The 13106-nt window shown below is 41.7% G+C and overlaps 2 protein-coding genes across 2 annotated transcripts in view; both read right to left on the bottom strand.

Annotated features, from left to right (window-relative positions):
• PIWIL1 (piwi like RNA-mediated gene silencing 1) overlaps positions 1-13106 on the bottom strand; it is a 163914-nt gene that overhangs the window by 146191 nt on the left and 4617 nt on the right. The window lies entirely within an intron of this gene.
• FZD10 (frizzled class receptor 10) lies at positions 7874-11889 on the bottom strand. The gene has a single exon (XM_067539373.1). The coding sequence runs from the start codon at positions 10888-10890 to the stop codon at positions 9133-9135; it is 1758 nt and encodes a 585-aa protein (XP_067395474.1). The 5' UTR covers positions 10891-11889; the 3' UTR covers positions 7874-9132.

The following is a 13106-nucleotide window of genomic DNA, read 5'->3' as shown; positions in this document are numbered from 1 at the left end:
TGTGTATGTATTTTGTTTTTTTTCCTTTGCGGAGCGGGGTTGATCTCCAAGCTGCATGACCCTTTTTCTCCCTATAGGTGACAGAAACAAGTGTGCATTTCAAAGGAACCTCCTTGCTCCAAAGTCCAAGGATCTTTTTGTTACGTAAATTAAATTAACTTTTTTTTTTAAATGGCAGTTGTAGTTGTCTGTTCCCTCAAAAACATCAAACAAGGAACCAGAATGTTAAAGTCTCCTGCATTCAGAGTCCTGCTGTAGACATGGATAGTTTTGATTAAGGCTGCATTTCAAACACAAGCTCTTTGACATTGTAAACACCCAGCTGAAGAGTGGCCATTAACACTAACCTACAAGAAGGAGGTAAAAACATACAGTCCAATGGAGATTGCCTCATTCAAGAAGAGGGATGATAACTTTATTCCTAGCAATCTACATAAAATCACAGAGTCACACCTTCATTAATTAAGTCAGCTGTGGTCTAGGGGCCTGAACTAACGCCCACTGAAGTCAATGGAAGTCTTTACATTGACATTGACTGTGGATTAGGGAACTACTGGACTAAGCAAAGGGCTGGAGGTCTGTAAACCTGCATTCTGTTCCTAACTCTGCTACTTATTGTAAATATGCTTCAGTTGTGTCACCTGTAAGATGAGGTTACTGTATGGTGCTACATGAGCTTATCCACCCTGGCAAAGTGTTTTGAGATCTAGAGATGAAATGTGCTATTTCAGTGTCAGTATAACAAAACAAAAGTACATTACCACCAACAAAAACAACATATATAAGAGAAAGTTGAAAGGTTTAGCCAGGCTACACACATAGGTCCCGATCCTGCATCAGAATCTGCTAGGGCTGAGGTTCTCAACCTTTTCCATGCCCTGACCTCATGTTACAACAGTAAAAATATCAGGACTCCCCTTGCCATCTATTCATAAAAGAGGGAAAGTTATTGTGACTCCCTCCATCCTCCAATCTGTCTGTGACCTCCCTAGGATTTGTAACCACCTCAGGCTGAGAAATCATGCCTAAGTGTGACCTCCGGCCCATGCTCAACCCATTTGCTCCAGAGTTTCCCTCAGCACAGGCACAGCAGTAGAGTTTCTGCAATGAATACAATAACTTGAGTTTTAACAATGATTTTTAGAAACTTGCTTATCCTTTTCCAACATTTTATGCTCATAACATTTTGGTCAGTGAAATCCAAAGTACTGTTGGATACGATTTCTATGCCTCCTTCCCAGAGAAGATAGTCATGCCCACAATAGACCCAATCCTATATCTACTAGTGGTACAGTGGCACAGACTCCCATTGTAGTCAAGTAGTCAAGAGAAGTATCTTACTCCTTGAGTATAGTAGTCCCACTGCTTTCAGTAGGACTACTTGCAGAGTGTGATCCTAGTCCACATGAGTAATGATGGCAGAATATGTCCCTTATTAGCTTAAGTACAAGTTCTGTCTGAAAAAAAAAGATTGCAGGATTTGGCTCAAAATGTTTCTCATAAAAATACTTTCTTTGGAGGGTATTAAGTATCAGCATTCCACATGGAACCAACCTTAGGTGCTACAGAAAGGAGTATGGAGCATATTATATAAGTGCCATGAAAAGTCCATTTTCGGTTCCACTGGATCAAGAACCCTGAGTAATTTTCAGTTTTCAAAACTGTGATCAAGCAGCAATTTAAAATAACGGAGGGCTTGGAATACACATCCAAAGTCCTAGCAATGCAGGCTAAAAAACATGTATGTTTAATTTATAGCATTCAGTAGAACCTGTTGCCCAGAATGGTTAATAAATTACAAAACCTTGTGACAACTGAAGTTCTGAACTTGATTTTCCATCTTCTCTCCCAGTCACATTGTAATTTGTTGCAAAATTGCAGGTGGGCTATTTTAGTTTATCAAGCAATGAATAATGCTCTTTGTGTCATCAACATGTTTGCTCCTTATTTCCACAAAACAAAGCTACTGCTAGACTGAGCCATCAAAGGTAATATACATGAGTTTGAGGGGTTGTTTTTGTAAACACACCTTTGTTTTTAATCTTAGTCATCTGACCTCAACTCATATCTTGATTCAAGAACCCCCAGAAAAAAAGAGCAGCACACAGCAAACATGACTGCCTAATATTTCACCACCCCACAGATGCAGTGTAAGGTGCATAAAGTAAAATAACCATCCTCCACTTGAGGTGGCTGCATTTCAGCTATGCTGTGTAACATCTGGAAAACACTTTGGAATCCTTCAGGAAGAAAGGTATTATTTACAAACAAAGAATGTCATTTTGTGGGAGCTTTGGCCTAGAGACCTGAGTGTTATTTCTGGAAGAGGCATGGGATCCAATGGTAAAAGTAATGGGGGCAGGGAGTCAAGACTCTTGGGTTTTATCTCCAGCACCAGTAGAAGACTGGGTTCTATGGCGGGTCAGAGCAGTGACATGGGATCCAGATATTGCTACTCCACTAGAAAAAAAACCTTACTAGTGATTCTCTATCTTGTCCTTGGATCTTTGCAGTGACAGCTCCTTCAGGATTGTCTATGCCTCTCTTCTTCCCTTCCTGCTATTTTGTTCACCGAGCACCTTTATCTTCATCACTTTCTATGCCTACATTTTTTCCTCCCATGATCCTGGCACCTCGCAGAGGAATCTAGCATTTGCAGTGTTTCACTTGAACCTGCAAAGATGCCCTCCCCCAACCCTCTACACTACCTGCAGTGCTATCCCAAAGCTCTGCCCTGGAGAGGCAAAGGGCGATGAGGTCTCTGGCATGACTTGCAACACCATGTTCCCTCTCTTCCCCTACGCCTCATTCAGTAGAACTGCAGCAGGTTCACTGCTTTTCAGGCCTTGTGCAAGGTGAGTAGGTGTATGGGTCTGGAGAGGAGGGGAGAGCAAAATTTGATCTATACTTATTTCCTCAGAGTATTTTTGTTTCTCTGCAATGGTCTAAAAAGGCAAAGAACTACAAGGATTATGATTGCCTCTTTATAAAACACTCCCCAAAACCTGTTTAGTATCATGGTTTGTGAGTTAAAGAAGAGGGTTATAATTAGTGATGGGTAAAGTTCAAAAGGTTTGGATGTTTGCCTCAGATAAGGCCCCAAACGTTTCTTGGAAACTTCTTGGTTTTGATTGGGCCAAAGCTAGCTTCAGTACAATATGTAGACACATCTGTTCCACTCTGCTGGACTCCAGAGGAGCAGAGGTACATGAAGATGTAAAATAACATGAAGGAAAGGTCATGCTAAGTTTTATAAACTTCATAAAATGGTCAGCTTGAGTTCAGTTTGAGTTATGTGGAAAAGTTCAGGTCAGGTTTTTTTTGTTTTATATTTGAACTGATTAGCCCTCCTTAATTATAATGGGGTTTAAATAACATTTGCTTCTTGCGAGAAGTAACCTTCTAACTATCATAAAGTAACAGTTGAGTTTAATTCACTTGGGAATTGTGTCTGCAAACTCAGCAGCAAGTGCCCTTTACATAAGTATACAACACACTCTACAGTGAATGCATGAAAAGAATGCGACCTAGGACAGCACAAGTATTTCATTTTAGTTCAACAGCCACCACAGAACAATAGGGGGGAGATTTTCAATTGGAGCACAAGCCCAATGAAAGTGTGACTTGTAACCCCTAAACTCATTGGGCCTTTTTGAAAATCTCTCCCTAATAGTTAACATGTGTGTAAATTGTCTATATTTTTATGGGAGCTGACAACTGAGCCTTTCTGAAATAGTATAAAAGGTTTAAGCCCTTGAACCAGCAAAGCATTTAAGCACACGCTCAACTTTAATAAACATATGTTACCCTTTTGAAGCCAATAGGATTTTTGCACACATGCTTAAAATAAAGTCTGTGCTTAAGTATTTTGCTGCAATGGGCCCTAAACCTCCAGTTTGTGATATAAAGCTCACAGTCATTTCTGTGGGAGCTACACATACATTAGGACTCAAAAGCAGGCCCAAATTTGCATCTTAAAAACTACTAGTAAAATAAGAGACTAACAAACAGCCAAGAACACAGAGTTCCTAAAAAGATGAACCGGTTTTACAGAAGGCCAGTATCTTTTTTTTTTTTTTTTTTTCAAATGGACCGCAAGGTAGAGAAAAAAAATGAAGCCACGCTTGGATTGGCACCCGGTCTCATTTTAGCCTGGAGTAAGCGGAAAATAAAGCTTTTGCAATGGAAATGTTGATACCACCTTAATTGTAACAGCACAAACAGCATCACTGCAATATGGTTTTGGGTGAGTTGAATAAAGCAGTGTTTTGTACATGAATAATGACTTTCCTTAAAGCCAATCACCTCCAAGTGTGTTAAGAGAGATGAAATAGTGCTGGAAGGCAGTGGGAGGTAGAAGAGCCAGTGCAAACAGGTGCTGATCTCCCTTCAGGGGGGACTGAGTGCCACAGACCTTACGGGCTTGTCACTTCTGATCAAAGCAAGCACAAAGACCACATAATCACCGTCACCCACCTTGGAAAGCATCCCCTGATTTATCATCTGTCAGTGTTAATAACTTGGCCGTTCTATCTAAAATACTTAAAAACATTGTACGAGGATAACATTTCAGATTTTTTTTTCAAGAAACATGTAAATGTTTTTAACAAAAATGCACTGAAGTTCCCCCTGTGAGACCATCTGTGATAGAAGACCACCTGTCATCAAAAGACCACCTGAGCACATAATAGCCCATCATTACAGTGCTACCCTTGAAGCCATGGGTTTTAAGTTTAGGATATGAAGGGTGTGTGTTACAGACATTGTTGATACTGGTCTTTTCATATAGTTTGAAGACATAGGATGACAGTCCTATGTGAGTAATGGCTTCATAATAACATACAGCTGAAATGCTACTTCTGGAAAAATCTGATATGGGCTCTGAACATTATATTTAAACTTAGTTGTATTCTTCAGTTGTCGAGATGGTTGGTATTCTAGGAGTTAGAATATGTCCAAATGTACCACATATTCAACCGAAGTTTGAATCTATTAGGCTGGATTCTGTTTCCAGATACACCACTGGTGTAGTGGTGTGTTGTAAGACCAAAACCAGTGTAAGCGGAATTTGGCCGAGTTGTTTTAAGGTATGATTCTTTCCAAATCTCATCTTTTACCCTTCACCCTAACTCCTAACTCTCTCTGTAATAAAACAATGAAAACCTACTCTACCAGGCTCCCAGGTTCCCCTCCTTGCTAAATTAAATTTGATCCATATGACCTTCTTTCACCTGGTACTACCACATATATAGACACTACCTGAATGATGTACCATAAGCTACATACTTTGAGCCAGATTCTGCCTTCAGATGTGTATGCACAACTCCCATTGATGGCAATGGCACTTGCATGCATGTATTTGGGAGATACATTTGGTTCTTGATTTGTATTGCCTGGATAGATTAGCCAGTTGTAAAGACTTCTGTGATATGTTTGTCTGAGAAAAACTACCAAAATAAATGTGACTGGAATACATTAAAACTCTTTTCCAGAGGGGAAGTTCTGAACTTTTTTCCCTTCCTCCTGGAGTTTATAATGAGGTGAATATTTATTTTGTTGAAGTGCACTATAATACAAAAATTATTCATCTGTGGGGCAAACACCTGGAATTCCTTATGGAAAAATCCTATGGATTATAATCGGGATGAATCCAAGATTTTTACAGAAATTTAACAGGATTAAATAGAAATGTCTCTTAAAAATTAGTAGCAAATGAAATCCTTTCTAGAAGGATTCTCTATTCAATTCTTAGCATTGTTCAGAAACCTATTGAAAAGTGAACATTTTCTAATAAATGCTATCCCACATTTCAATAAGAGGTCTAACATGGGCTTCTCCACCTTCTTTTAGTAGCAATGTCAATACTATCCTGATAGAACTATTAGTGGATGCAAGACAGGGAAAGATGCAGTGTTGAAGCTAATTCATCCTTGAGATGCCCTAAAAGGCAATAATTCTGTTCAGGTATATGCAGAACATTGAGGTCTGAGTAGATACCATCAGCATCAATATGTTTGAGACATCCAGCTTGCTCACCAATACCAGAGTTTAAAAAAAAAAATCCGTACTTAATAACAGTAAAGCTGGGGATTAATACCCAACTTCTTGTCTGTGTTAGCAAGCATACAATTGACACATCTAGCTAAGCATTCATATATGGTATCTTTATAAGAACAATTTGTAGTCCCACCTTTGTTAATACTAACGGAACTACACTGAAGATAATTGATTAAACTCTTTTTTGCAGTTGAATGGAAATAAGGTGTAAATTTTTGACCGTGAGAGTAATTAACCACTGGAACAATTTACTAAGGGTAGTGGTGGATCCTCCATCACTCAATTTTTAATCAAGATTGGGTGTTTTTCTAAAAGATCTGCTCTAGAAATTATTTTGGGGAAGTTCTATGACCTGTGTTATACAGGAGGTCAGACTAGATATTACAATGATCCCTTCCGTTTTGGAATCTATGAATTCCATCCCTGCTTCCTTCTTCATTTTTAAGGTAGGTCATTCTGTTTACTGTTCCACAATTATAATTTACTGTGAAAAGAAACTAGCAGCAATTTATTTTTTAAGTGTTACCACTCAGTGAACTTTGCCGTATATTGCATAAAACCAGTAAGCTTGATGTTGATCTTAGCCACCCATGTACTTTAGACTGCAGTCTAAAAACATTCTCTAGAGTCTATCACTTATAAAACCACTCCTAATCTTTATCCCAAAGAGGGTACAATATTTTTATAATGCAGATTCAGTACTGGAGAGGTGATCTACACAATGCTTAGTATTTGTGGGCTTTTTATGTTAATTTGCATTATGAAGCTTCTTATTTAAGGAAGCTTGTCTCCCTAAGGATCTAACGTAACAGATCGTAACTAGAATACACACAGATCTGAAGGCATTAATTCAGTAGTTTCAGAACAGAATTTGTTTAGAGTAATGTCCTAGTTTGGCTCCACCAGGGTGTGCTCTGACAGGATTAACTTCCAAGACATCTACAAAGCTCCATTCCAAACAGCGGCACATAGACCACAAAGGGATGGGGGGAGGCATATTTACTGACAAAGATGGGGAGATTGTATATTGCAAGCTGCTTTGTGTGCGTTTTAGGTACTAAGATATTTAATAATCAACACATCATTTTTGTAACTCAAGTTTCTAGTCCTTGCTGGGAACATTTTATACAGACAAAAAAACTAGAAAAACTTATCTGCAGCCTCACATATATCCTTAAAAACTGGGTCACAGTGCTAACTATACAGCTTTGTTATAAAGCTACTAGCCATTATGGGGCAACTATTGTGGGGATCCCAGCTCTGCCATGCTCCATTATATTCCCTCTTCTTTATAACACACATGTCCTTATAAAAGAGCTCTCAGTAGCAGCATCAACAAGAAGGTACATTGAATTAATATCACACCAGGTAGTGGCCTGATGGTAACTCCACAAAAGGCTTAACGTTCACACAAGCTCCACTGTATACTTTTAGTATTTGCATTTATAACTGTAACTTCATCACCGTTTACACCAAAGTGCTATATAAGCTCTGTATTTATTGTTCACCAACTGTTTCCCCCTACTGTTCTTTTCCCAGTCTCTTTGCGTTATTAATGCACTACCTTTCCACACTATTACCAGGAAAGAATCTTTGCAATGTACAGGTTGTATTATATGAAATAGTGCTGAAGTGATTCAGCTCTCTTTAACATGCAGATTTTAAAGGGATTTTAACCAAGGACCATTGTAATCTCTGTGCTTAGTAAACATGGCACTATACTACATCACTGGATATCTATTTTAAAGCTTCTTCCCATTCAGTTCTCTCAGCTGCAAAGATTCATAGAAAGATGCAACTTAAAACTGTGTTTATTTTCAACTTGCAAATCTTCTTTTGCACATTACGGGTCAATCTGATTATACTTGCGGTCCTTACGTGTCAAGTATAACATATTAAACCCTATGCTATATTCAAAATGTGCCTTTAGTAAATCATTGAAAAAAAAAAGTGTATTAACTACAAAGCACATGATGGAAAGTTTATAGCAAACAAGATGATCAAACTAAAGTACATATTTTATTTTTTGTAAAATAGTGGAGCATGAAAAATAACTGTATATTACAAATATATACAGCAAATAATTGTGCCCCTCCAGCACAAGTAAAGAGCATCACTCTATACAAAGATTCCCTTTGCAGAATCTAGTGCTTCTTGATCTATTCATGGTGAGAATTTGTTTAACAATAGAAAGAGTCAATAAGCCCTTTGGGTCTCTTTGAATTGATCCCCCCCACAACACACACTTTTTTTTTTCTCCACAAATCAGTCCAAACGTGTATAACATTGGCTTGATTTCCATTAAAAAGCCACAAAATGTAACACTAAAGGGTTTCTGAGGACTAGACCCCTTAGTTCTTTTGTTAAGAGATTTCTTTTGTTGTCTTTATGTACAGCAAAATACTTGTTTCTCTTTTCATGTCATGATAAGAAAAAAATGTATTGCACATTATTCTTATTCACAAAGTTTGTGTCTCATGCAGGAAGTTTCTCTTTTAGTGAAAGAATATTGGTGAGCATTATAGGTTGAACCAATTTTTAGATACTCCAGACCCTACGCTGAAGAAGTATTATAAAGGATTTTTCTTTTCTTAAGTTAGTACAGAACTTGCTTTGACAGATAGTACACTTACTGAGAGTAGGCCTGTATGGAATTGTTAGTTTCCCAAAAAGACAAATTTCAGTCAAGCTCCTTTAAAAAAAAATCATAGCTCCATAAAACTTAATTATACCTTGTTACTTAGAAATCTGTAGGAAATCCAGCTCAGCTACATATAAAGGTTATACATCGGGGATTTTTTTTTTATCAAAGGGCTGGATGAAATATCTTACTACAAATTAGTAACAAAAGAGGCTGCTTTAACTGACAATATTCCTTTCACTGAAAACCTTTCCCTAAGTACATTTACCTTCAGTTTATCAACAGATCCTGAATTTCAGTGTCATACATTTTTGCCTTGATCTGCTATACTGTTCTCTGACAAAAAGCATCTTTTAAAATTTTTTACTTCTGACTGCTACTGTGAGCATTTATAAGTCTCTACAAACTGAGATACAGTTTTCTATACATCCTCTTCATACACAAGTGGGTGGCTGTAATGCTGATTCATATTTTGCGTGGTGAATTTTCTGTGGATTTTGAGTTTTTTTGTAGATTCCACTGTTTGTAATAACACTTGCAGGTTTTCTCCTACTCCTCTTCTTTAATCTTCGACTGCAAACATTTTGCCAGGACTGAAGTGTCTTTGAAGTCCAAATCCACATACCACTCGTAATGCCCACAACCAACAACATAAAAATTTTCACCATGAAAATTTCTACTGCAGGAATGGAATTATTCATCATGCAGTCCAAATTTTTAGTCTGATTGTTCATCTTGCACTTATATTGCATTGCCACAATTTTCCAGTAATCCATGTTAAGTCTTTCATAAAAGTAGCAAGCTATCACACACGTAGCAGGCACTGTATATAAGACTGAGAAGACACCAATCCTGACCATAAGTTTCTCCAACTTGTCTGTGTTTTCTCCGCCTGTTTTCATCACCCTCCTGATATGGAAGAGAGCTACAAAACCAGACAGAATAAAAGAAGTGCCTATGATTAGATAACAAGCTAAAGGAATGAGTACAAACCCAGTCAAGGCATTCACATCCATGCTTCCAACATAGCACAATCCCGTCAGCTCATCTCCAGCTACCCTTCTCATAACTAAGATCATTATGGTCTTCACAGCTGGAATGGCCCATGCTGCCAAATGAAAGTAGCTGCTGTTTGCTTCAATTGCTTCATGCCCCCATTTCTTCCCAGCAGCCAGAAACCAAGTTAAAGTCAAAATTACCCACCACAATGAGCTTGCCATACCAAAATAATACAGGACCAGGAACACAATGGTGCATCCAGTGCTTTCCAACCCTTCCTGGATAATGTAAAGTTGACCACTGTCTCTGTCACAGGCAATGCTCTCAGCACCTGAAAAGAGGCGAATAATATACCCCACCGAATAGACACAGTAGCACATCGACAGGAAGATGATGGGCCTTTCAGGGTATTTGAAACGCTGAGGATCTATCAGAAAAGTGAGGACAGTGAAAGCACTGGAAAAGAAGCACAAGATGGACCAGATGGCAATCCAGATGACAGCAAACTGTTTGTCATCCTTGCTCCAGTAAACATCAACCCCTGGCGTGCAGAGTGGGGCACAGGAAGCACTCTTTTCCACATGGTGGAACTTGCCAGGATTTTCACAGGTGGCTCTACTGAGGCTGTCCTTGTGCTGCTGCAAATCATGAGCGCTGCTCGGCCTCTGTGGCCTAAACATGGGTGGCAACATGCTGGAGCCTCTGGGTGGCTCATCCGATCCGTTGTTAGGGACTTCCATGCATAGGTAATTAGGGTCATTCTTGTTGGGCAATTTGCTGCAGTCTAAGGAGTCCGGCCACTTGAAATTGAATTGTTCCATGATGGGAGAGCATTTCAGCCTGGCCTGCTCGCACATAACCCTGCAGGCCGGGATGGGGGTGGAGACCTGCTCCGTGCACATGGGGGCATAGAGGGAGCAGAGGAAGAATTTCAAGTGGCTGTGGCAGCCGTACTCCACCAAGGGGGCAAACTCGTGCAGCTGGATGGCGGCTTCCCTCTGGTTCTCGTGCCCCATCAGGTTGGGCATCCTGGTCATGTTGTAGCCGATGTCCTTGCACATGGGGATCTCGATGGGCTGGCACCTCCCGTCGCCGGGGCGCTCGATGTCTATGGAGCTGATCCCAGCGCACAGGCAGATCAGAGGCAGGAGCAGCAGGAGAGTTCCCGCCAAGTTCCGGACGGCTCGGCCCATGTTCGCAGCCCCCACGAGACACCCACCCGGCCGCCGGGCGCGGCGGTCCTACCCGCGGCCGAACCGCGTCGGGGGTGCGGGGAGTCAACTCAGCCGCCCCGCGGCGCCCTCCTCGCAGAGCATCGCCCCCGGCTGGCTTTGGCGAGGGGCTGTCACAGCGCGGGCCGGGCCCCCGCGGCGGCGGCAGGCAGGTCGGCGGGGCCCATCGCCCTGAGCCCGGGCGTCCCCCGGCGGCTCTCAGCACAAGTCCCGGCGGGTCGTTTTGCAGCCCCGGCGGCGCCGGCCGAGAACACGCCGCCGTGGCGGAGGCGGAGGGAAGAGCCCAGCTCTGCCGGCCATCGACGCACCAAACTTACGGCGCGGGTCCCGGACACTTTCTTTCCCCGGGGGGCTCCGCGGTCTCTCTCCCCCGGCGCAGGCGGAGCGACGCCGGCTCGGGGCGCGTTGCTAACTCCGAGCGCTCGGCTCACTCCGGCTTCCCCATGGCCCGGGCCGGCGGCTGGCCGTCGCTCTGGGCACTGGGCTCGTCCTGCTGCCTCGGACGGGTCCCACACCTTCCTCTCCCGAGAGGGGTGTGTGTGTGTGTGGCGGGCGGAGGGGGTGTTATCCAATTGCAAGAGAAAGGAGGAGAAAATATCTAAGCCATCGGAGAGGATTTGAAACCCTTCCTGCCCCCCCCCCCCCCGCTTCTGTTTTTGCAACGGGCTGTTTCTTTGCGAGGCAGGACGGGGTCGGGTTCGTCTCTCTCCCTGCAAGAGCAGCAGCAGCCACTCCGGCTGGGCCGCTGGGGCTGTTGCAGCTGTTTTTTAGGGGATGGTTGTGTCCCAGGATTAAAAAAACCACAAAACTATGCAGGATCCGCCTCGCCTACGACATCCACTTTGCATGAGAAAGGTGAAGCTGACACGGTGATTACTTTCCAATCACTCGGAACGCCTTGAAACCTCCTTAAGGACCCCTACAGGTTTTCCTTGATCACCACAGATAAAAAAAAGCCCCATTTGTTTCTCACTCTCTGTCTTTCTTCTCCTCCCTTCCCCTCCCCCCCTTGAAAGTTTAACAAGATCTTTTCTCTCTCTCTTTAGACCCCTACCATCTACCTAACCCGCCGTCCTAACTCAGGTAGAAAGGCCAGGGAAGCCGAGTTTTAAAGATGCTTCACACTTCTCCTCCCCTAGACAGGGGGTTGGAGGTGGTGCCTCCTTGCCTTTTTTTTCTTTCTTGTGAAGGGGGGTAGGAGCGGTGGGGGAATGCTTTAGAAGGGAGGATGTGGGGAGGATGCATTTTATGGCAAGTGCCATAAACTCTTGGCTGACAGAGTCATAAAGCCGGTTGTATTGCAGTGGAATCTCATCTGTTTACAAAATTTCTGCTTTGATTGTGTCGAATTCCTAAAAGTGAACACCGGAGTCAGGACAGCTGACACAGAGGCAGATTCTGTCTCTTTTTTTAAACTCACAGTATCTGAATGCATATCAAGTGAAACTAGCAGATTCCCCAAACAGGAAAATCAGAGAAGACTAGAGAGAGACCTTTGGAAAAGTGATTTTAATCCATACAGACAAGACAGTCTGAGATTTTGGAGAAGAAAGGGTGGCAGATAATTTTTAAATGAGTGGGCTTTTTTAGTTGTTGGTTTGCTTTTATTTTAACATGAAAGCTGCTAGATCATTTTGGTTATTTTATACTAATAGTAGTTGCAGAGCTTATGCCGGCAAAACTGAGATTGATTCTAGTAGATTTCCTTGGATAAGAATTGAAGGATTGGGCTCTTATAAACCATCTTCTCGAAAGTATGTCATCAGTAAAACAAGAAGACAGACAATAGTCACCAAAATAAAAAGCTTAGTTAGTTTATACATATAATACTCCTCAACCTTGCCTCTCTTCTCCTCCTCTCAACTGATCTAGACACAGGTGGAATCAGAGGATATAATTCACAGATTTTTTTTTAAGGCCAGAAGGGACCATTATGAACAAATCCTAAAAGATGAGCTTCACATTTTTGTTTTGAACTCAATTTTAGCCAAACATATTAATGAAGAACAAAAAATCTCTCTTCATTCACACCCACACATATCCAGGGTTTCTCTCCATTAGTGCCTGCTTCTTATCGAATGAACACGGATTCTCCTGGAAACTAACAAATCCCGCAGGGTCAGAGTTAATACCCCACAAGCCTCTAGAAATGAAACTGTTGGCTTCCTCAATTGTGA

Source organism: Emydura macquarii, unplaced genomic scaffold (genome assembly GCF_026122565.2).
Source record: "Emydura macquarii macquarii isolate MOO-44397 ecotype Brisbane River unplaced genomic scaffold, CSIRO-AGI_Emac_v2 contig_554, whole genome shotgun sequence".
Classification (NCBI taxonomy): Eukaryota; Metazoa; Chordata; order Testudines; family Chelidae; genus Emydura; species Emydura macquarii.
This window is presented reverse-complemented; position numbering and strand designations above follow the sequence as displayed.